Source organism: Tiliqua scincoides, chromosome 2, assembly GCF_035046505.1.
Source record: "Tiliqua scincoides isolate rTilSci1 chromosome 2, rTilSci1.hap2, whole genome shotgun sequence".
NCBI lineage: Eukaryota > Metazoa > Chordata > Lepidosauria > Squamata > Scincidae > Tiliqua > Tiliqua scincoides.
In genome coordinates, this window is record NC_089822.1 from 100,334,359 (window position 1) to 100,355,373 (window position 21,015).

The 21,015-nt window shown below is 44.3% G+C and overlaps 1 protein-coding gene across 1 annotated transcript; it reads right to left on the reverse strand.

Annotated features, from left to right (window-relative positions):
* Positions 1 to 1,256: 1,256 nt before the first annotated feature.
* On the reverse strand, positions 1,257 to 17,018 carry ARL9 (ADP ribosylation factor like GTPase 9). Its single transcript, XM_066616033.1, has 4 exons — positions 16,747 to 17,018; positions 10,451 to 10,619; positions 7,018 to 7,193; positions 1,257 to 4,149 (listed from the first exon to the last, which is right to left on the reverse strand). The coding sequence occupies exons 1-4, from the start codon at positions 16,927 to 16,929 to the stop codon at positions 3,970 to 3,972; spliced, it is 708 nt and encodes a 235-aa protein (XP_066472130.1). The 5' UTR covers positions 16,930 to 17,018; the 3' UTR covers positions 1,257 to 3,969.
* Positions 17,019 to 21,015: the final 3,997 nt, after the last annotated feature.

A 21,015-nucleotide genomic window follows, 5' to 3' on the forward strand; every position in this document is an offset into this window, starting at 1 on the left:
GCTGTTTGTTTCGTCGCCGCGGTAACCGGCGCCTCGCGCTGGTTCCTTCCATCCCTCCCTCGCTCCCGGGACTTCTGAAGAAGCCGCGCTGCGCTCAACCAGCCGCGCGAGGGCGCTGGTCTGCAGCCGCTCTCCGAGACAGCAGGCTGTGATGTCCTCTGTGTGAATGTGCACAGCATCCCAGTCTTTCAGGAGGGAGAACACAAGTCCTGGAGCAGTGAGGGGAGCTATCTGAGCAGTGCGAACAGCGTGCAAAGCCTGTGCAAAGATGCCTTGACGACCCTTGTCTAGTCTCTCTTGCAGCACTTCGTGCAAGGCCTAGCCTACTTAGGAGTTCTTTAACCTGGGTAAGGGGGGGCAGGCCATGTCCAAACCCTATTTATTTGAAAGTACAGTGATAGGTGCACATCAGAGTATATCTGCAGTGGGGGCCTATGTGGTTGATTTGGAAGTAAATCCCACTGATTTCAAATGCCCAAGAATTGCCACCTGCAAAAGGTAAATATTTCATTACCCAGTATGTAATTAATCTGTGGAACTCCCTGCCACAGGAAGTAGTGATGGCATCTTGCCTGGATGCCTTTAAGAGGGGATTGGACAAATTTCTGGAGGAAAAGTTCACCGCGGGTTACAAGTCATGGTAGGTATGTGCAAACTCCTGGTTTTAGAGGTAGGCTGCCTCTGATTGCCAGGTGCAGGGGAGGGCACCAGGACACAGGTTGTGTCTATTGTCTTATGTGCTCCCTGAAGCATTTGGTGGACCACTGTGAGATATAGAAAGCTGGACTAGATGGGCTTTCGACCTGATCCACCGGGACTCTTCTTATGTTCTTAGAAGATCTGCAGTCGGGGTGAAATCTTCCATTCTTGATCATCTACACGCTGTGTGAGCTGCAGTTAAACAGAGACATTGTGGGAATCCCACATGCCATAATGCTCATTCATGCCTACAAACCTCTAAGAATCCCAACTCAGGACAGGCATTCCAAGTAATTAAAGCAAGTCAGTAGGCCAATTAAAAGTGTTATCTCTTGCCTGCTATTTGAATTTCTTCTCTTGGGGCAATATCTCCTTCCCCTAACTTTCTGGGATCCAGAGGGCTTATCCCACACCTCCGGAAGTGACACTCTCTCTCTTCCATTTTTGTCGGAAGCCCACTGGGATGATGTCATGCTATACACCTTTTTGTGTAAATGAAAACAAGGACAGTAAGGTAGGATAAAATATTTTGGTTTTATATAAAGGAACTGCTTCAACACAAATGGAAAAAAGTTCCTAGAAAACCTCTGCCCAGTTTCTACCATTAAAAAACTTCAAAAAGTATGTACAGTTTTCTCCAAAGTTAGTAAGTAAGCTGTTTTCCTTAGCTTGTAACTAGCTATCAATACAATTTGGTCTGTGTTAATATCACCTGAGAAAGTTATTAAGGGATTCCAGCTTGGTTAGCTGATGTCACTATTTGCTTGAGGTAAGAAACTATGACAGAAACTATTTTGGACCTTCACAAGAGGCTGCTTGTTTAAGGATGAAGCTACATGAGATGGTAACAGACCAGTGTCTTCAATATGAGCTGCCTCTCATCACCTGTGAAGTTGGGGGGGGGACAATTTCAAGGGGAGAAACAGAGAGTACGAAAGGGGTGTTGGAACCTTCCTCTGCTCATTGCTTTTACTGCTGCAACCCCTTTCCTCAGAGGTCATCTTTTCAATTTGGGTACATTCTCCCTCTCACTACTGAGTTGGGAGAAAAGCAATGAGTAAGAGAGTATTGTGGATGAAAAGTAGCCTATGAAAGAGAGGCTGAGCACAATGTACCACTCAACTTTTAGGGTGGAAAACCACCCACCCTACTTTGGAAATGAATGGTAGCAATCTACATTGAAAGACATGGGCCTCTACCTCATTAAACACAAATTTATTTTCTGACATTTCCATCCTGTCTTTCTTCCATTGTGGAACTCAATGCAGTATTTGTTGGGTCTCCAGGCTATCACCAACTCAGCACTGACCAGACCTAAACAGGCTTAGCTTTAACAAGCTGGTTCTATCATGTGTGGGTTTACAAAAAGCACGTTCCCACACAGAGTCTCATATGGCATGCTGTCAAGTTTCAAAGGTTCTTAAGCTTGGTGAGAGCCCCTGCACACACATGCAAGCGATGACCAGATGAAAACTGCAGTGACCAATGCAACATGAGCAGACGCTTCTTAACACTGCCATCTGAAGCCCTGCCTATGTATGCAATTTTTATGCACACAGCATTTCATTCAAATTGGCCCAAAGCCTGGAGTGGCCAAGGCAGCTGTCACTGGTGGCTGGAGTTCTCACTGGGTTATGTGTCTTTTCCAAGATGGTTTGTGGCAACTCTCAATTGTTCATTTGTTTCTGAAGATGAGCCATTCTCTTTGCATAATCTCTTTGCATGTACTTGTCCTGGAAGCAAGAGTAGAATCATAAGGCAACCCAGATCCTTTCCTATGACAGATGAAAGCCCATCTGCCCACCCCACCATTTTGGACAGGCTGTTTTTGTGACACCTGGTAGACAGAAAGTTGGCCATAATGGACAAGGTTGCCACTGTCACTGCAGTACTCCAGAGTCAAGAGATAGCAAACTGTTATGTTGTAACCATAATAATATGAAATATTTTAAAAGACAACTTTCTAAAAAGGGAAAGATATCAAATGTCCTGACCTCTACAATAAACATCTCATGGTCAGAATGTGTCAAAGAACCTAAAGGCAGACAAATGGTTTGTGGGAAGTAATGCATTGCCTTTGCCCTTCCATCTACTATTGTCCACATGTGAAGCTTCACTGAACTTTGACTAGTAAATAGATCAACTGCATTCCCACTCCATCCAATGCAACTCAAAATAAAATAATAAGCCAAGCATAGCTGGCAATTCTTCGTCCTTTCTCACTTCCTTGATGCTCTCTATGAAGGAAAGTCAGGAAATCCACCACTATCCTTGCATGTGAAAGGAGACTTCTTTGTGCTCTCTGGTCAGCGTCTAAAAAACAATTTCCTGATCAGTAATATTCCTTTGAGTTTTAATGCAGAACAGGAAATTTCATTCCTTCAGGTTTTGAATGCAAGGCAAAAGATCTACACACCATTTTTTTTGCTCACTATACCATCTATTTCCAGACCAATGGCTTAAGGGTCACACTATAGCTATATGTGTGCAACATACATTGCCTATCCTTGGTCTAGATTTTCATCACAGGTAGCTAATAAAACTGCAGAAGCCTATCAGTTAATGGCCTTGTTTTTATTTTTTATTTTAAGTGTTTTTCTTCCTTAGAATTATACTCAGGGAGAGATCAGAAGTGGGCTGGAGGTCTGCAATTCCCCCTGCCTCATCGCCTTACAATGGTGTAATGACTAAACTGGGAAGTCCCACATTATTGAAACATGGAGCCTCCCCTGAAACCAAAAGACTAAACCATCTCTAAATGGAAGGGACAAAACACCCTGAGGCTGAATAAATAATATGCAAAGCCCTTCTGATGAGCATAAATGAAGCTGACAACAAGCGAAAAGCCTCCATGGACACACACAACTTGGTTCTTCGAAACCAGGACTTGCTTCCTAGACAGTCACTTGCCCTTTGGTATAGTTATATTGCTCTTTCAGGAGTCAAGCTTCTCAGTTGACACAAAGTGTCACAACAGCTCCAACAACAGTTGCCCATGGGAAAAGGAGGAGTGTTTGTTCTATCTTGACAAGTGTCCAAGTATCCGCACCTCTTTCACATGTTTCAGGAAAGAGTGGAGTTTCATTTAAGTTATATGGTTAAAAACTAAACCAGTAGCTCTTTGGAACTTCAGCATCACTTCCACAGGATTTCCATACCCAAGGAGAGCCATCCCCCACAAGATCTGAATTAAAATTAAACACTATTTATGGCTGCACACTGGCAATGCAACACACGCTATCTTCCACTGCAGCACCCACTCCAGGCCTTTCACAGCGTATCGGACACCAACTGTGCGATCAGTTCCCGAGTGTCCTTCAAGCTGGAAGAAATCTCAAAGCCATCTTCTGCCACATGTGTACCAATCAGGAACATTTTCCTCTCATCTCCAATTTCTGATAATGCAAGAGCCTCATGAATGTCTGTGATACAGTATGCACCTTCGAGATCCTGTTCAGGAAAAACAGAAAATGTTATATCCTATTTCACCTGTTTCTGTTCTTGCAGGTAATATCAGACTTATTTAGAGGAGCACAAGGAGCCCCTTGATAACTAGGCAAAAAAGCACCTTTCTAAGGAAGGCTCTCATAATTTGCAGGGGACAGCAATTCTCCCTCTTCGTCCCAGCCCAGCACCTTTCTCAGTGGCTGTTTCTTAGTGTCTCTTGTGGTCTGTTTGTCTTTTAGGCACAGAAGTTCCATTCCGCTACAAATCTGCTCCTGCTAGGTCTGTTTTCCCTCTTTTAAAGCCATTTGAGCTATAGAACATGCCAATGCCTACCGCAGATACCCGCCTATAAGTCGATCCCACAGATAAGTTGAGGGCAGGTTTTGAGCCAACAATCATGGAATTTTCTATGACCCTCGGATAAGTCGGGGGTTAAACTTAAGGGGGTGTCTGACTATAGTTTTGTCTGATTTTACTCAAGGCCAGATCCTGAAAAATAACCCACCACTAATTGTTACCTAAGAACTGTAGTCTCTAATTTATCAAAAACATAGTAAAAGATCATAAGATACATTTTTATTCTTTTTAAATTCTGGTCTTCACCACCTTTTTGTAAGCACTATCAGAGTAAATGCACTGTAAACAACATACCAGTAAAACAGTGGCTCCCAACCTGTTATTCATGTACTCCCAGGGACACTCAACAGGACCTTTAGGGGTACTTGAAAAAGAATGGAATAATGGCAGAAAAAGGCAGGTCATGCTCCGGAATGCCTTGCAAGGAACAGCAAGGCAGGAAGGGAGGTAGCTAGTTGGCTGTGAAAGCCCCACCAATAGCTAGTTTTTGGTCATCAATTCATGTATGAAAGTGATTGAAAACCAGCACAGTAAAAAAGCTGAAACATAATATGGAAAGTGATCAGTCACCCAGAATTTCTCAGCACACTTCTGGTGCAAAACAGTGCAAAGGCAGAGTCTTCTGTTCTTCAAACAGATAAAAGGAGAAAACACTGTGATAAACACATGAAGTCTGGGCTTTCATAGAGACGAGGGCTCGTATTATTAATTACAAACATTTTGCTAATATGAAGGGTACAATTTATAGAAATGGGCTGCCAAGGGATATGCAAGTGAAAAAGGTTGGGAACCACTGCAGGAGAACCATGAATCAAATCCACCTTTAAGGCATCTGGTGTGTTAAGCCAGAAGCTCTACCTACAACATACAACCCATAACACATAACTGGGAGTGTGCAATTCAATTCACAGCAGAGAGATGCAGCTGCATATATTTGCAACCCTTTTAACTCAGAAGTAGACCCACTGCTTTCCATGGGTGTTATTCTTAAGTAATGGTGCACTAAATTGTAGCCTGGGAAGGAGGGTCCCATCCTGGTGTTTCAAAAAACAGAGCTGCTTTGCAAGCATTTGCCAAGCAGCAGCAGAAGGAAGGAGAATAAAAGGTTAACAAATTGCTTCTAAGGAGCTGTGCCTGCCTGCTGCTTGAGAAACTTGGTGCCTGTCTGCTGCTTGAGAAACTTTTCAGAGTTGAAAGGCTTTGCCCTCTGATTGATAAGGCGAAGTGATAATTGGAGCTTGATTACTTGGCAAAAATTTCACTACTATAGGAGTATCTACAGTAAATACAATTATCATCACTGTCAGCAAGTCTCAACTCCACAAGTAGCACATCCTCCAAACCCACAAACACCTAGTAAACAATCCTAACACTGATATATTTGGGCTGAAATCCTATAAATGTTTTCAATGGGAGTAATCCCCATTGAGCAGGATGGGACTTGCTTATCAGTAAAAGTACATAGGATTATGCTGTTGGTTGGATACCTTCAGTCAAAAACCCTACCTCCAATACCCCTTTTTTGCATTATTAGAAAGATATTACATAAAGTTTCAGGTTATTTTAGGATGCATCGGCACACGGAGAGTCATTCACAATTGGAATACTACTAAAAAGAAAGCTACGACAAGTTTTTTCTAGAACTGGCATTCATGGGTCAGCTACGGCATTGTCTCACAAACACCAGAGTATATGTCATCACAGCACAAAACTGCTGTGTGTTCCAAACAGCTGCCTGAATCTTAGGAAGTCAATTTTAAAAAAAAAAATTGACCAATTCTGATTTTTAGTTTTACCAACCAGTCACAGCTACTGTTTCATATCTGCATGTACTTTTAATTCATTGTGATCACAGGGCAGGAGCTCACCCCAAGGTCCAAAGGCCTTATCCGGTATGGTAAGTGTATCCAGTGGCTAGGGTGCTGGACTTGGGAGTGGGGAGACCTGGGTTCATATCCTGCTCAGCCCTGAAGCTAAGGGATTGATTTTGAACTAAAAAGTCTCAACCTACCCTACGTCAAAAAACTGATAAAAGTTAAAATGGGATAACCCCTGGACTCCCTGAAAGAATTTATTTTATTTATTCAAAAAAATTATGCCATGGTATAATTATACCCCCACAATCTGTGACCCAGAGCAGTTTGCAGTGCAAGAGAAGGCACTTCAGATTGCCATAGACCCATCTCTAGATGTAATGCTCCTTTAGTGTGCTTGGTTGTGAATCAGCATATGCACACATAGCTATTCTTTAGGAGCTCTCTTGAGTTTTGCGTAATGACTGGGGTTCCATGCACAGCAGGCAACACAATTAGGCTTTTGTGCCTTCCTGGCCTTAGATGCAGGGCCCAAGTTCATTTCTTGGGACTTCTGATGTTTATCATCTGCAACTGAGAGGAACAACTTACAAAAGATTAGCCCATGAGGGAGCCAGAGAAAGTTTACAATAACAATCTTCCTTGTTACAAAAATCACAATTACAAATTCAACACCCCTCCCCCCCAAGTTCCAATTTACCTGCTTATTAGCTAGAACCATCAGAGGCAAAGTAGAATTACTCTGGACCAACTGATGAAGAAGCTTCTTTGCAACAGGCAAGCGTACATGGTCTGCTGAATCCACGACGTATATTAGCAGCAGGACTCTTGGCAAATACATCTTCCAGTAGTCTCGTAAAGACTCACTGCCCCCAACTATAAGGCAACCACATAGGAAAGCAACACATTAGTAAACCTGCAAACTAAGCTCCCCCCAGTGGCGGACTTCCCCAGCCCTGTACCCTGGGGCAAAGGTCCGTGATGGCGCCACCCCACGGAATGTTGCCATCCCCCTGTGGGCAAATCCGCCCCCCTGTGCACAAATCCCCCTCCCCACTTTCCTGGAGCACAATGGAGCTTCACACAACTCCAGTATGTGTCAGGGAAGCCTCTCTGAGGTTCCCCAATGCTTTAAAGGTGCTTCCGGAAAACTGGAAGCAGTTTCCAACCCCGTCGGGGGGCCTCAGAGAGGCTTCCGAGAGGTCCTAAAGGCACAGGAGGCTATGTGCCCGGGGCATTTGCCCCATCAGGTCCGCCACTACCCCCCCCATTACTCATCAACATCTCTTTTACAGAAAAGAGACCTGAAGCAGCAGCTTTCAGACTGCATTCTTAGAAAGGCTGGGCTCATCAGCGACTTATTCTCAGTGAAAAGACCAGGAAAAAACTGAAGATAGCCTGGCTAATGCTAGCAATTTTCCTCGGCAGAGGAGAACAACACAGGAGTGCTGGGCATGTTGATAACTTTCAGTAAATGTGAGGCAACAGTTAGGACCAAGAGGCCTGGTTTATGCTGCAAATACACTTTGGGGTCACCCTTAACAGTGCTTTTCAAGCAGTAGTATGCTGGTGGTACTTCAAAGTAGTACTTGCCTCTCTTGATTATTTGACCCGTGTGTGTAAAAGTGCCACCACTGTTACGGCAACCATGTAACGCTACTCTGACTGGTTCAGCCTCACTAGAGGGGGAGACGGCTGTGATAGTAGTACAATGGCCAGGATCCTGCTCTTCAAAAGAGGGCAGTTTAGGGAAGGAGGGCACAGAATGAATGAGAGACCAGGAGGCAGCAGCAACTGGAGCAGCCTGTCTTACTGCAGGAACAATTTGTGTAGCAAGCCACCCACGCTTGCACGTAAGTAGCCATCCCTGGAGGAAGTGGCCCACTTTCCCAAAAAGCAGTACAGGTGGGGCCTCTTTATCCGCAGGTTCTGCACCTACAGATCTGATTCAGAGCAGGTGCTAGACCTGCACTGGAGGGCCTCACCAGTTCCCAGACATGACTGTAAGTGCCTTCAGGTCACGTCCAGGAGGCTCTCTGTGTTGCCTCTCCAGGCCACAGGACATTTCTGAACATAAGAACAGCCCTGCTGGATCAGGCTATAGGCCCATCTAGTCTGCTCTTGATGTGAGCAGGCCCATTCCACCTGCTCTTGATGTGAGCAAGAAGCGTCTTGGCTGCCCTCCATGTGAGAGTTGGAGCTGCTTGTCAGCCTGCGTGGGAGAAATGGAGGCCAGAAGTGAGACCAAACCAGGAAGATCCATCTGAAATGTTGTTGGTTCTTGAAAGAGAGAACCTCTAAGATTGTAAAAATCCCCTTGAGGGATTTAGAAACGCCTGCCTATGTAAACCGCCTTGAATAAAGTCAGAGAGTAATCCGATGACCAGAAAGATGGTATATAAATACCTAGTTGTTATTATTATTATTATTATTATTATTATTATTATTATTATTATTATTATTATTATTATTATTATTATTATTATTATTATTATTATTCTAAGGAGGCAGTGCTATAATTTCTAATTTTGGTTGAAAAACTGTATTTTGGACAGCTTATTAATGGACAGAGTATGAGTCTCGTCCCCACAGTAGTCTTTGTTACCAGTAATCATTCTCTCTCCCTTTACCACATTCTAAAACAGCCGACATCCCTCCCGTAGCCAGCTTTATGGTCTCATTTGACTATATGAAACAGATCCAGCTCTTTTCAACCTGGTCTAACAAACTCTCCATTCTTAAGAACATAAGCCCTGTTTTCTAGAACATATTCACCCAAATGTCTCCCATGTTACTGGCTCAGTGAGTTTAACACTAAACCAGAAGTGCAGGAAGCAATATTCAAAAAAGAAGGTACCATCCTGCAGAGGATTTTACACATCCCTGTCATGAAAAAATAGCTGTGAGGCAATAATAATTAAACTAAGTTTTATTTATTATGATAAATTCCATATTTTTGGATATATTTGCCCAACAAAGACCATGGCTCAGTGTTCGAGCACATGGTATGGATGAAAAGCTTCCAAGTTCAACACCTGGCATCACCCATTCTAAAAGCAAAAGCTACTTATAGCCACAGGCCTGTAGAGGGTCTCCCTCAGATGCTGGAAAGCTGCTGCCAATGAAAGCGGGTAATACTGGGGTGAGTTATATAAGGCAGTTTTGGATGTTTCCCCTTCCCAACCACATGATTCCTACAGAAGGCCATATGGACTACTGCAGATCAGTACAGGCTCTACATAGAAAACTTATGGCTTGGGCAGGGATCTCAAATTACAAGTTCTGACCACAGATTGACCTAAAAAATGGGGAATATGAACTTTTCAGAATTCAACTGAAATTCTTTCTTGCCTATGCCACTACTGAAAGGTGCCTACATATGGTTTTCTTTAATAACATGAAAGAACTAGGCACATACTTAATTTTCCTATTGAAATTAACAGGTAGCATCTAAATGAGTGCTCTGTCATCAGCAGCTCTGTCCACGAAAAGGAGGAGAGCACAAGGCCCTTCTGTTTGATAAGGGAGCTTTCAATGATAAAGCACTAGACTGGATGCTATGGTTTTAAAAGTTCTTAACATTGGTTAGATCATGGCCTGTAACTGTTAAGTATCAAGTGTCCTATGAAAGCCATGCCTGCACACTCTCTCTCCAAACTAATGTATTCTCTCTATGCCATATTCCATGTTAAGACAATTGGGTTGACTAAGGGCGCAATCCTATCCCACTTTCCAGCACTGACATAAGGGCAATGCAGCTCTGAGGTAAGGGAACAAACATTCCCTTACTTTGAGGAGGCCTCCGTGGGTGCCACTCAACTGCTGGATGCAGCACACACCCCATTGGCACAGCTATGCCAGTGCTGGAAAGTTGGTTAGCATTTGGGCCTAAATCTATTCATCAACCAAGAAGCATGTATTCCTTAGTGCCTGTTTTATTTCTAAGCACAGAAAAATATAAACCATACAGACCCTTAAAGCTCACATTGTCTATCTGCTAACTTGAGAATTGCACTACCAATGCAACATATCTTGATTTGGGGAGAAAAGATTCCACACACTGTGATCTCTTTAAGCAAAAAGTTAAAATAAAGGGACTTTTTTAAAGTTACTCCTTAGACACCAATGCTTACTCTCTAGAAATTCCATCTTGGTTTCCTCAGTGCTGATGCACACGGCGTTGAAACCCTCAGTGGGAGCCGTGCTGCGCTTGACGTGGTCTGTTGCTAATGAGTGGAGAACACTGGTTTTTCCAGCCCCATCCAAGCCCAGGACTAAGATCTGCTTGCTTGGTGGCTTATCCTGCAATGCATAAAAACCAGTGAAGACAGGAGGCATGAAATGCAAGAAACAGAAACCTACATGAAGCCATTTTTATGTGGAACAGAGCTGGAACATTAAGAAAGAATGTTAATTACTGCCCATGAAGCAAGTCACTGCATCTGTGACAAAAAACTGTGGCAGACCTTTAAATCGTACATTGAGGTGACATACAAAACCTCAAGAATTATTAAATTGTGGAATATCTTTGTCTTATGACCCGAGAATATAGTTTTTCTTATAACTGGAACTATAGATACATTTTTTGCCCTCTCCCATAACTACTTTATTTGCAGTTGACAGACAACATAAAATTACCCCATGTGCTGCTTGCCAATCAGCCAATCTTTTCGCCAAATTTTTTTAAGCTGAATTTGTTAGATGCACAGTCTTAAGGATTCAGGTTACAATATATTCTTTTACCCAATTTCTATTTGAAATTAGAAATCAATATATTTTAATTTCCCAAACAAGACTCTGAGTTCTATTTTCCCAGCAGTGAGCCTCCTACTTTGTGGGCTACTTGGTAGGCCACTGTGAGATACAGGAAGCTGAACTAGATGGGCCTATGGCCTGATCCATAAGAACAGCCCCACTGGATCAGGCCATAGGCCCATCTAGTCCAGCTTCCTGTATCTCACAGCGGCCCACCAAATGCCCCAGGGAGCACACCAGATAACAAGAGACCTCATCCTGGTGCCCTCCCTTGCATCTGGCTTTCTGACATAGCCCATTTCTAAAATCAGGAGGTTGCGCATACACATCATGGCTTGTACCCCATTTTCCTCCAGAAACTTGTCCAATCCCCTTTTAAAGGTGTCCAGGCCAGATGCCGTCACCACATCCTGTGGCAAGGAGTTCCACAGACCAACCACACGCTGCGTAAAGAAATATTTTCTCTTGTCTGTTCTAACTCTCCCAACACTCAATTTTAGTGGATGTCCCCTGGTTCTGGTGTTATGTGAGAGTGTAAAGAGCATCTCCCTATCCACTCTGTCCATCCCCTGCATAATTCTGTATGTCTCAATCATGTCCCCCCTCAGGCGTCTCTTTTCTAGGCTGAAGAGGCCCAAACGCCGTAGCCTTTCCTCGTAAGGAAGGTGCCCCAGCCCCGTAATCATCCAGCGGGGCTGTTCTTATGTACTTTGAAGCTCATAGCTACAGATGGCATGTGTAGCGCTCAACGTGGGAAACTGGGAAAGTCAGGGGTCAAATGCCCACTGAGCTATGAAAGTCAATGAATGATCCTGGACTGGTGATCTTTCAACCTAGCCTACCTCACAGAGTGCTGTAAAGATAAAATGGGAAGGACTGTGTGGACTACTCTGAGTTGGAATGGCAAGATAAAAAAATAAAATTAATAAACAGATATTCAATACTTTGTACTTTGCAAGCTTTTTTGTACTCAAACATGTTCTGTTTTAAGAGTAAAAATAACAGTCAAGAAATTCTGGCGCACACTAGCCCCCTCCCTCCATCAGTGTGATAATGATGTCCATATGATGAAAGGAACATTGCTATACAGGATCTCCACAGCAAAGACTTTCTGGATGCTGTGCAGAATTGCAGGGTAAAATTCAGCACAACAGGAATTAGTTTAATGATGCATAGTTAACTTAAATTAAAATGGTAGTGCTCTTACTTCTCCAGGCCCACTCCTTGTTAATCCATTTCTGCCCAGCCCACAGATGTATACATTTGATCCCTGTTGCATATAGAAGATGGGCAGAAATTGCTTAAAATAACAATACAACCCTGAAAAAAATACATGAAAAAGAAATAAATGTCTTTGGTTCAGGTTTACATTTACGTTAGCTCTCTGTTTACTTTTCTGGAATATGGTCATTATTCCAGAGCTACCATGACACAGTAGCTACTTTAGAACTGTGGTTCTGAAGAAATGGAACCCTGCAGGGCAAGGACTTGCTGGGCTTTGTTTTTGTCCTAAAAAAACCATCACTGTTGAAGCATAATGAATACCAGTGAACTGATCCTCAAATCAATCACAAGAGACCTCTGTCAGCTTTATATAAGCAATTGCACAAATATCCGCAGTGAAAGTGTTTGCCCTCTTCTCTAGCATATTATGCACATTCATGTTCATTTATAACATGTATAAAAGTATGCAGATGGAAGGCATAAAGGTGCTGCAGAGCAAGCAGTGATGCCTTGCTCATTTCCACTGCACCTAGTTATCAATGTACTTTCCCAGTCAGTTGTAGAGGTAGTTTTGCCCCAATAGGCCAAGGCTACCTTGATGCATCTGGCTGGAGAGGTAGCCTTTGGCTTTCTTGGCTTAAAAACAAATTGGTGGGCACTCAGCTATTTCTCTCTAATTTTGTTTTAATTAAATTTTATTAAAAATTATTAAACAGCCAACTGCTACACTTGCTTAGAACAAAGCTTCACACAGTTCAATGGGACTTACTCCTGGGTAAATGCGCACAGGATTGCAGCATTTAAATACAGTAACCTGATTTCAGGACATGCGTGCCCCCTTATCCACGGGGTTCCATTATTCCAGATGGGAGTCTCCTCCAGAGGGAAGTCTGAGCTCAGTTGAGGACATCTGTCCCTGGCCTCTGCTGGGCTCAGACTGAGCTGTATAGCTCAAATAATGCAATTTCCGGTTTCATGGAGAAACCAGAAGTGACGTTATTAATGCCTCATAAGGCACTGGGAGGCCTGAGGAAGCCTTTCAGGGAGCTCCTCTCGCACCAGAGGGGGTGCGCGTAGAGGTGCATGTGCTGGGGGGGGGCCTGGACCTGGTCTGCAGGTAACTGAATCTGCAGATATGGGATCCACGGATATGGGGGGGCCCTGTATTGGTTTCTTTACATTAGCTTACTAGGCTCTTGTACCCTGGGACTGCTCACCACTACCGGATGTCTGGCTATGCTATTGCCATCCCTCACTAAATGTCAATACAGCAAGCTAACATGTCAGAAATGAATGTTGTACGGGCCTGTGTGAATGGAGCCCTGCTCATCCTTGTTCTGTCTGCTACACCATGCATACAGGTGGAAGAAGAACCTGAGGCATGCCACTATCATGCCTGGGAAATAGCAAACCTTTTACCATACACATTCTCCTACTGCCTGTGAACAGCAATGATAACCTTCTCTTGTGCCCTCTTAAGTAAGAGAACCATGTTCAATAGTGTAAATGCATGCCTATATATCCAAGATTAGTTTATGTAGCTATTTGGCCTGAAGGGTGCTGCACCTCAGGATCCTAATCTCATCTGCTCCAGACTGTTGTAGCAGTAAGGGTTGTGTGTATGCTCAATACACTTGCTCAGAGGTAGTGGGTATATATACTGTGTGTGAGTTTTCTTGTCTGAGATGGCATTGCATAGAGCAGTGATTCCCAAACTGTAGACCATGGTGCCCCAGGGGGCTGCAGCAAATTCACAGGGTGCCAGCTCTCCTGGGCATTGCCATCTTGGCAAGACTGAGCACTCAAACTTGTGCACAATCTCCTGAGATTTTGAGCAATCTCAGTGGAGTGCTGGTGGCTGTTGCATCTTCCTGCAGTGCTGCTGCAACAGGGCACAGTTACCAGGGTTAAGTTTGGAAACTGCTGCCCTAAAGTGACTATTTTCCCAGCTTCCACCAGAAGCAAAAGCCAAAGGGGAGGGGGCAAAAAAAATGATTAACTTGTGCACTGCAGAAGGAATGTGGCTTTTTTCACAACAGGTGGCAAAAAGTCTGCTGGTTCTGTTATTATCAATAACAGAACACCCAGTTTCATTAGGCACTGTTACTTCTTCAGCCAAAGCCCACAGAGATAGGATTCTGCTCTTGTAATTAAAAAAAAAAACCAAGAGAAACTGTTAGATTCTCAGAGACTGAAAAAGGGAAGTCTCTATATCTTTGAAAAGACAAAATTTAATAAAATTTTATTGTTCTACAAAAAATTCTTTCACAGGCCAATCAGCTGGGCACAGAAGTTTGTCTTAAAATCAATTCTAGAACAAGGGACAGCATGTCTCAATTAAGAAACCCCAAGGACTCAGTTACCAACCTCAGTTTAATCTCTTGTGAGTTCATTTCATTAGGGCAGCTCTTTAATCCTCTTGTTAAGAACATTCGCACCAAAGCAAAAAAATGAGACAAGCACGCAACAGGGAAAGAAACAACCTGCTGCAAAGCATTACTACAATGTCAGCTCTGCATTCAGACCACCTTGAATTAATTCTTGTACTGGTGTCAAGGTAAAACAAAAGGTGGAAGAGCGTCCCTTGGGGGAGGGCTTCTATTCTAATCCATCTTTCCACTGTGACATTAATAGGATTCTACCCTACCCAAGTCAGTTAGTTTAATCCGTCCCTGGCCTCAAAGTGTTGTCAAGTAACCATAGGGAGACGCCTTTCTAGAAGAGTCTGGGGAGCACAAGACTAATAGTTCTGTACAAGAGAGGCTCTAAAGGTAACAAAAGGGACAAAAAATTTAGGGAACATAGAAGTCAAGGCTCAACATTATATAACTGAAGTTATTCCCCCCCCCCCCAAGGCAGATTTGCAACAGGCCTTGCAAATGCAATGTAGGCTGCAAGCTTATCCACACTATTCTGGAAGTAAGCCCCATTGAACACAACAGAACGTACTTCTGAGTAGACATACATAGAATTGTGCCTGTAATGTTTTATTAGCCATCCAGTTCAAAGATGCTTGTATTAGCCACATGAGTGCCCAATCCTATCCAGTTTTCCAGTGCTGGTGCAGCTGTACCAATGCGGAATGCACTGCATCTTGTGGTGGGGCAGTAGTCACAAAGGCCCTCTTAAAGTATGGGAATATTTATTCCCTTATCTTGGGGTTACATTACAGCTGCACTGGTGCTGGACAATTGGATAGGATTGGGCCCTGAATCACCTTAATGGCCCAAAAGAATCAACCTAAATACCTTCCTTTACAAAAGCTTCAATGCCTGATCAACCTATTCATAATTGCTTACCCTAAGCAGGTAGCTCTTCAGAAGCCTAATTTACAAAAGAGAATTTGTTTTCCTTCACATTATTCCCCTTGTTATTATAGGATGGCTCAGCCACACTGACACATGTACTTTTTGAAACTACACAGAGGAAACTGCACCAGAACTTCAGGTAGGCCAATGAGTTACAATGTACCGGAGTCACACAATGGCAAAGTAATTTTGTGAGGTACAAAACAGCTCTTGCGCAAGTCAAAAAGAATCCCCCAGGCAATAATTTAACATGGAAGTATTATTTGTTTTGTTGTACATTGCTCTGAGTTTTAGAAAAGTGGTATAAAAAATTTTCAAATAAATAATTGCAAGCAAGTAGAGGGAGGTTTATATCGGTGTAGTATTTGCTCAGAAGTAAAGCTCAATGTGCTGAAGGGACTTACATGCATGTAGGAGTGCATCCAGCCACAGCACTGAGTATTAGATCAAGTGCTATCAATAACTTTTGCCACATCTCCCATAAAATATGCACTGGGCTTATTTGTTGTACTGTATAGTAGCATTTCCTGGGCAAGGTGCAGTGAAGTTACAGAGAGACACCTCCTCCCAAAATGACAACAGCGACCCACCACTTCCTCATCTGCCTGCATTTGGAAAAAACTACAGTAGCAAAACGTTTTGCAGACCAGAGATGAAACTAACTAGCAGCTACGGGGGGGGGGGGACGGGGGGGGGACTTTTTTTGCAAATTAACAGCCCAATCCTATGCAAGACTAATCAGGTGTAAGTCCCATTATAGTCAATGGGGCTTACTCCCAGGAAAGTATGGATAGGATTGTAGTCTTACAGCCTGATCCTACACCTGTCTCCTCAGAAGTAAGTCCCATTATAGTCAAAGGGGCTTACTCCCAGGAAAGTGTGGATAGGACTGTAGCCTCAAGCCTCCAATTTTTTAAGATCTGCATTCCCTGTGACGTTATTCATCCTATATGCATGTTGGAAGGAAGCGGGTCCCATCTGGGTCTCGTTCTCACGACCCGGAGAGGAGGCGGGCAAACACGTGTCCAAGCGGCACAGCTTCACACGACGGGGGGGGGAGTCGCGAGGCTGCACTCCCGTGAAAGGGTGCACGGAGGAACTGCTGCTTCGGAGGCCGAAGAGACCCCCTCCCGCCGGGTTACCTGGCCTCCTCCTGCAGGCGGTGCGGCGCTGCCTAACCCGGCGCTCTCCTGGGCCCTGAGCGGAGGCTGCGACCGCCCAGGCTCCCTGGGGGCGAAGTAGCTCCTCCAGACGGCGTAGGCGACCCCACCGGTGACGGCCACCGCGGTGCCCACGGCCACCAGCTGCCGCAGGCTGCCCGCCATGGCAGAGCGGGAAGGGAGCTCAGCTCAGCGCACGCCCGCAGACCAAGCCAGGCGCGCGAGGCACCCCCGGGGAAGGCCACTGCCGGCCTCCGCCCGGACCCGGCGCGCGCGCCCTGCCCAGCGCGGTCACCCCGCCCCCTCCGCGCGCGCGCGCCTCCTGGGACTCCCCTTCTCTGCTCCTGCGGAGCCCTCGCCCGCCAGTGCTGGCCCACAGCCCAAGCCACGGCATGTCTACTCAGAAATAAGGCCCGTTAGAGTCAGTGGGGCTTACTCCCGGGAAAGCGTGGCTAGGATTGGGTCCCTCCACCCTGCTGCAAACTGCACCCTCCCCCTGGGCGCTGCCACTTCTTGCAGTGGGTCTGAGGGCCCAACCTCTCCACCTCCCTGTGCTGAGGGAAGGGGACAAAAGGCCCCCATGACTTCCCCCCACCTGACCCCTGGGCACAGCTGCAGCAGTGCTGGGCCCTGCCCTCCCTATCATCCCTATTTCAAGGCATACCCCCCCCCCCACACACACACACACTCTCCTGCCAGCAGGGAAGGGCACCCACTGGGATGGAGAGCAAAATCAGGTGTCAGGGGAACACCCACTGGGCGGGTGGAGTGGGACATGAGGGGGGACATGATTGAGACTTATAAAATTCAAGGGGTGCAAAATTCAAATGCAAGGGGTGGCAAGAGAGATGTTCTTTTCCCTCTCAAGTAACACCAGAACCAGGGGGCGTCCACTAAAATCAAGTGTTGGGAGAGTTAGGACTGACAAAAGAAAATATTTCTTGACCCAGCGTGTTGTTAGTCTGTGGAATTCCTTGCCACAGGATGCGGTGATGGCAACTTGCTTCGATGCCTTTAAGAGGCAAATTTCTGGAGGAAAGTCCATCACAGGTTACAAGTCATGATAGGTATGTGTAAGCTCCTGCTTTGAGAAGTAGGCTACCTCAATGCCAGCTGCAGGAGAGGACACCAGGATGCAGGTTGTGTTTTGCTGTCTTTTGTGCTCCCTGAAGTATTTGGTGCGCCACTGTGAGATACAGGAAGCTGGACTAGATGGGCCTTTGGCCTGATTCAGCAGGACTCTTCTTATGTAGGCTATAAGCTCAATCAGGAGCCCAGGTCTACCCAAGCAGGTAGACCCGGCCTCCAAGTCCAGGTGGGAGCCCAAATCCGGGTCTGCCTGCCCAGCAAATGTCCACAGAAGCTATAAGCTCAAACTGGAGCCCAGGTCTACCCAGCTGGTAGATCTGGGCTCCAAGTCGAGAGCCCAGGTCTACCTGCCTGGTTGACGTGGGCTCTGAAGGTAGTGCTCATGGCCTCCTCCCAAATACAGACATTGGTTCCACCCCTGACTCTAAGGAGATTCAACTCAGAAAGCTAGAAGTCGGCTCAACTAGGTAGATTCAATAAATTCAAATCATTTGTACTTTGCTTTTTAAAAGTAATGAACAGTGTAAAAAAAACACTAGTGTTCCAATGGCGTTATTGTATCTGACTAGCATATCTTTCATCTTGCTTTTATGTAAAGTAAATAAATTTTATTTTAATATGTATCAATGCATCAGCAATGTGTCATCAACAAATGTTATATAGGTGCTAGATAGACTATATAGGTGTTAGATGTTATGTAGGGGCTAGATAGGTGTTAAATAGGCGTTAGGTGCTGGACAGGTGCTATATAGGTGTTATATAGGTGCTAGACAGGCTTTAAATAGGTGTTATGTAGGTGTAGACAGGTACTACATAGGTGCTATAGGCATTATATAGGCGCTAGATAGGTGTTAAATAGGCACATTCAATACAAGTAAATACTACCTGCATCACAGTGATGTTTTACTTTTGCAGGGTTGCAAGCCTGTATATTGCACTGGTGCATAAATGAAAGGATATGTTGCATGTTATTTCGATGTAGGCAATACATTTAACATTGCATGCAGAGATGCATTTATTCTATGCAAATTGTTACATTGCTTTACAGATAATGAATGCATCTTTAAAAAAACCAAATTATTTTCTCTTCGTGAAATTTGGGGGAGTTGTGGGTATTTGATGTTTCTCCATACTTATCCTTTCATTTTGCCCACCAGTATAGATACCTGACATCATTGCCCCCCTTGAAAAAAAGAGTCCGTCCTCCCCACCTCTAGAATCTTGGCTATGGGCCTGTCTCAAGCAGGGATTGCAACTGCAATCCTTTCCCCAGTCACCTAGGGAAGGCAGCAGGGCCCACTCCTAACCACACTTCCTTGGGAGTAAGCCCCATTGACTATACTGCATAGGAGTGGGCTCCTACTTTAAGTATGGATATCGGTGAGTTTTGGGGTTAAACAAGCATAAACACACAAAACACCTCCTTTTGAGGTTTAAGCCATTTCTACCCAACGTTGCATAGACGCAACAGGGATCAAATGTGTATACTTGTGGGCCGGACAGAAATGGGTTAAGATATTTTATGGACATTAAAATAGATTTCTTTTACAGTTCTATTCCATTTCCATTTCTAATACTGTGGTTGCATCTACTGACACTATATGACCAACCTAGTACAACACACCTCTAAGATTGAAGCATGCATCCCAGGGGCCTCACCGGACTCTGTTCTTCTGGGCTGCAGAGTACCAAAGGATTGCAAGAGCCTTGCAGCCTCATCCTTCATGTTTACTCAGAACTTCCCTCCCCAGAGCTGGGGGGGGCGGGCTGGGGCAATTCAACCAGTGCAGGCTGCCCCCTCCATTATGGCCGTATGTGTAGGTGTAAAAAGGCATTGAAAAAATAAGTGTTTAAATTACAATATACCCTAAAATTCAAATGTATTAATTTGATCTCATTTATTCTATAGTAACAAACATTTATTGAAATGTTATATATTCAAATAACTAACCCAGCCTAAAACTGACAAAACAACAACCAAAAATTCCAATTAAAGACCTTTAACTTAAACTCACTCCCAAAAAGGGAGACCTACTAAGAAGCAAAGTTGGGAAAAAATGGGAGGGGGGAGCAGGGGAAGAAGGCTTGTAATATGGGAAGTTTCCTGAGGCACCAATATGAAATTTACAAAATACTATTTTAAAGCAATTTTCATAAATCTGTGCAAAAGGTAGGAAATTGAAATAACAGTACTTTGCACCACCACCCCTAAAGTACTTTGCACTTGACCTTATAGGAGAGATTTTTCATTCACTTGTAGGAGAGAGTAAATACATAATCAGAGGAGGCTGAATGCAACAAGACTTCAGTCTATGGGAGTCCTGAGATGAAAAGGGCATATTACAAGATTATTTTTTAACAAAGGACAAAACCCTATCTGATACCTTCCTTGCCTAAAGGCTGAATCCTATACACTTACCTGGCAGTGTCCCATTGAGATAAATGGGACTTCCGTGTAGACATGCATAATATTGTCCCTCCTTCTCTAATTCCGCCCTGTGCTCCACTGCAGAAGCAGCACACACCAGTCCCAGCCTTCCCCTGCACTTTTACCTAATGCTGCTTCTGAAGTGGTTCCTCACCACACTGAGACAAGAAATGAGGTGAAGCAGGATATGGAATTCCCCCCAAGTGCCAGAATCCAGGGTGGCCATCACAGTTGCCCTACTCAATGGACAAATCTGTTCCTCCCCCATAAATGTTCAGGTGGTTGTAGCCTTTATATTTTTCCCAAAGTAGAATAGTCTGCAGATTTCTTTAATACTGTAAAAAAAACTAAGAGGCTCAAACATTACTAATAAAAAATACTATTTATAGTGCATTGTAAGTTGTACAAGCTTCAAGTGTGTTATAGTGCAATTCTCACTGACATAGCAAACCTAGGTCTGGAATATCGCAAGTAAGGGCACTCATAATGGAATGTGAATGGGAAAGTAAAACATTCTACATGTAGAAAGCTGGCTTCACAGGGAGATATACAGGCTAGAATCTTCTTTCCCAAGGTCTCATTTTCTAGATTGAGATTTTATATACGTGTATTATTTTTCACATTTTTCTATTGGCCTTCTGGCAAAGAGCTCAGAGTAGTGTATGCAGTTTATCCCCTCTTTTTGTACTCGCAACAACCCTGTGAGGTCAAGCAGAGAGATAGTGCAAGGTCAT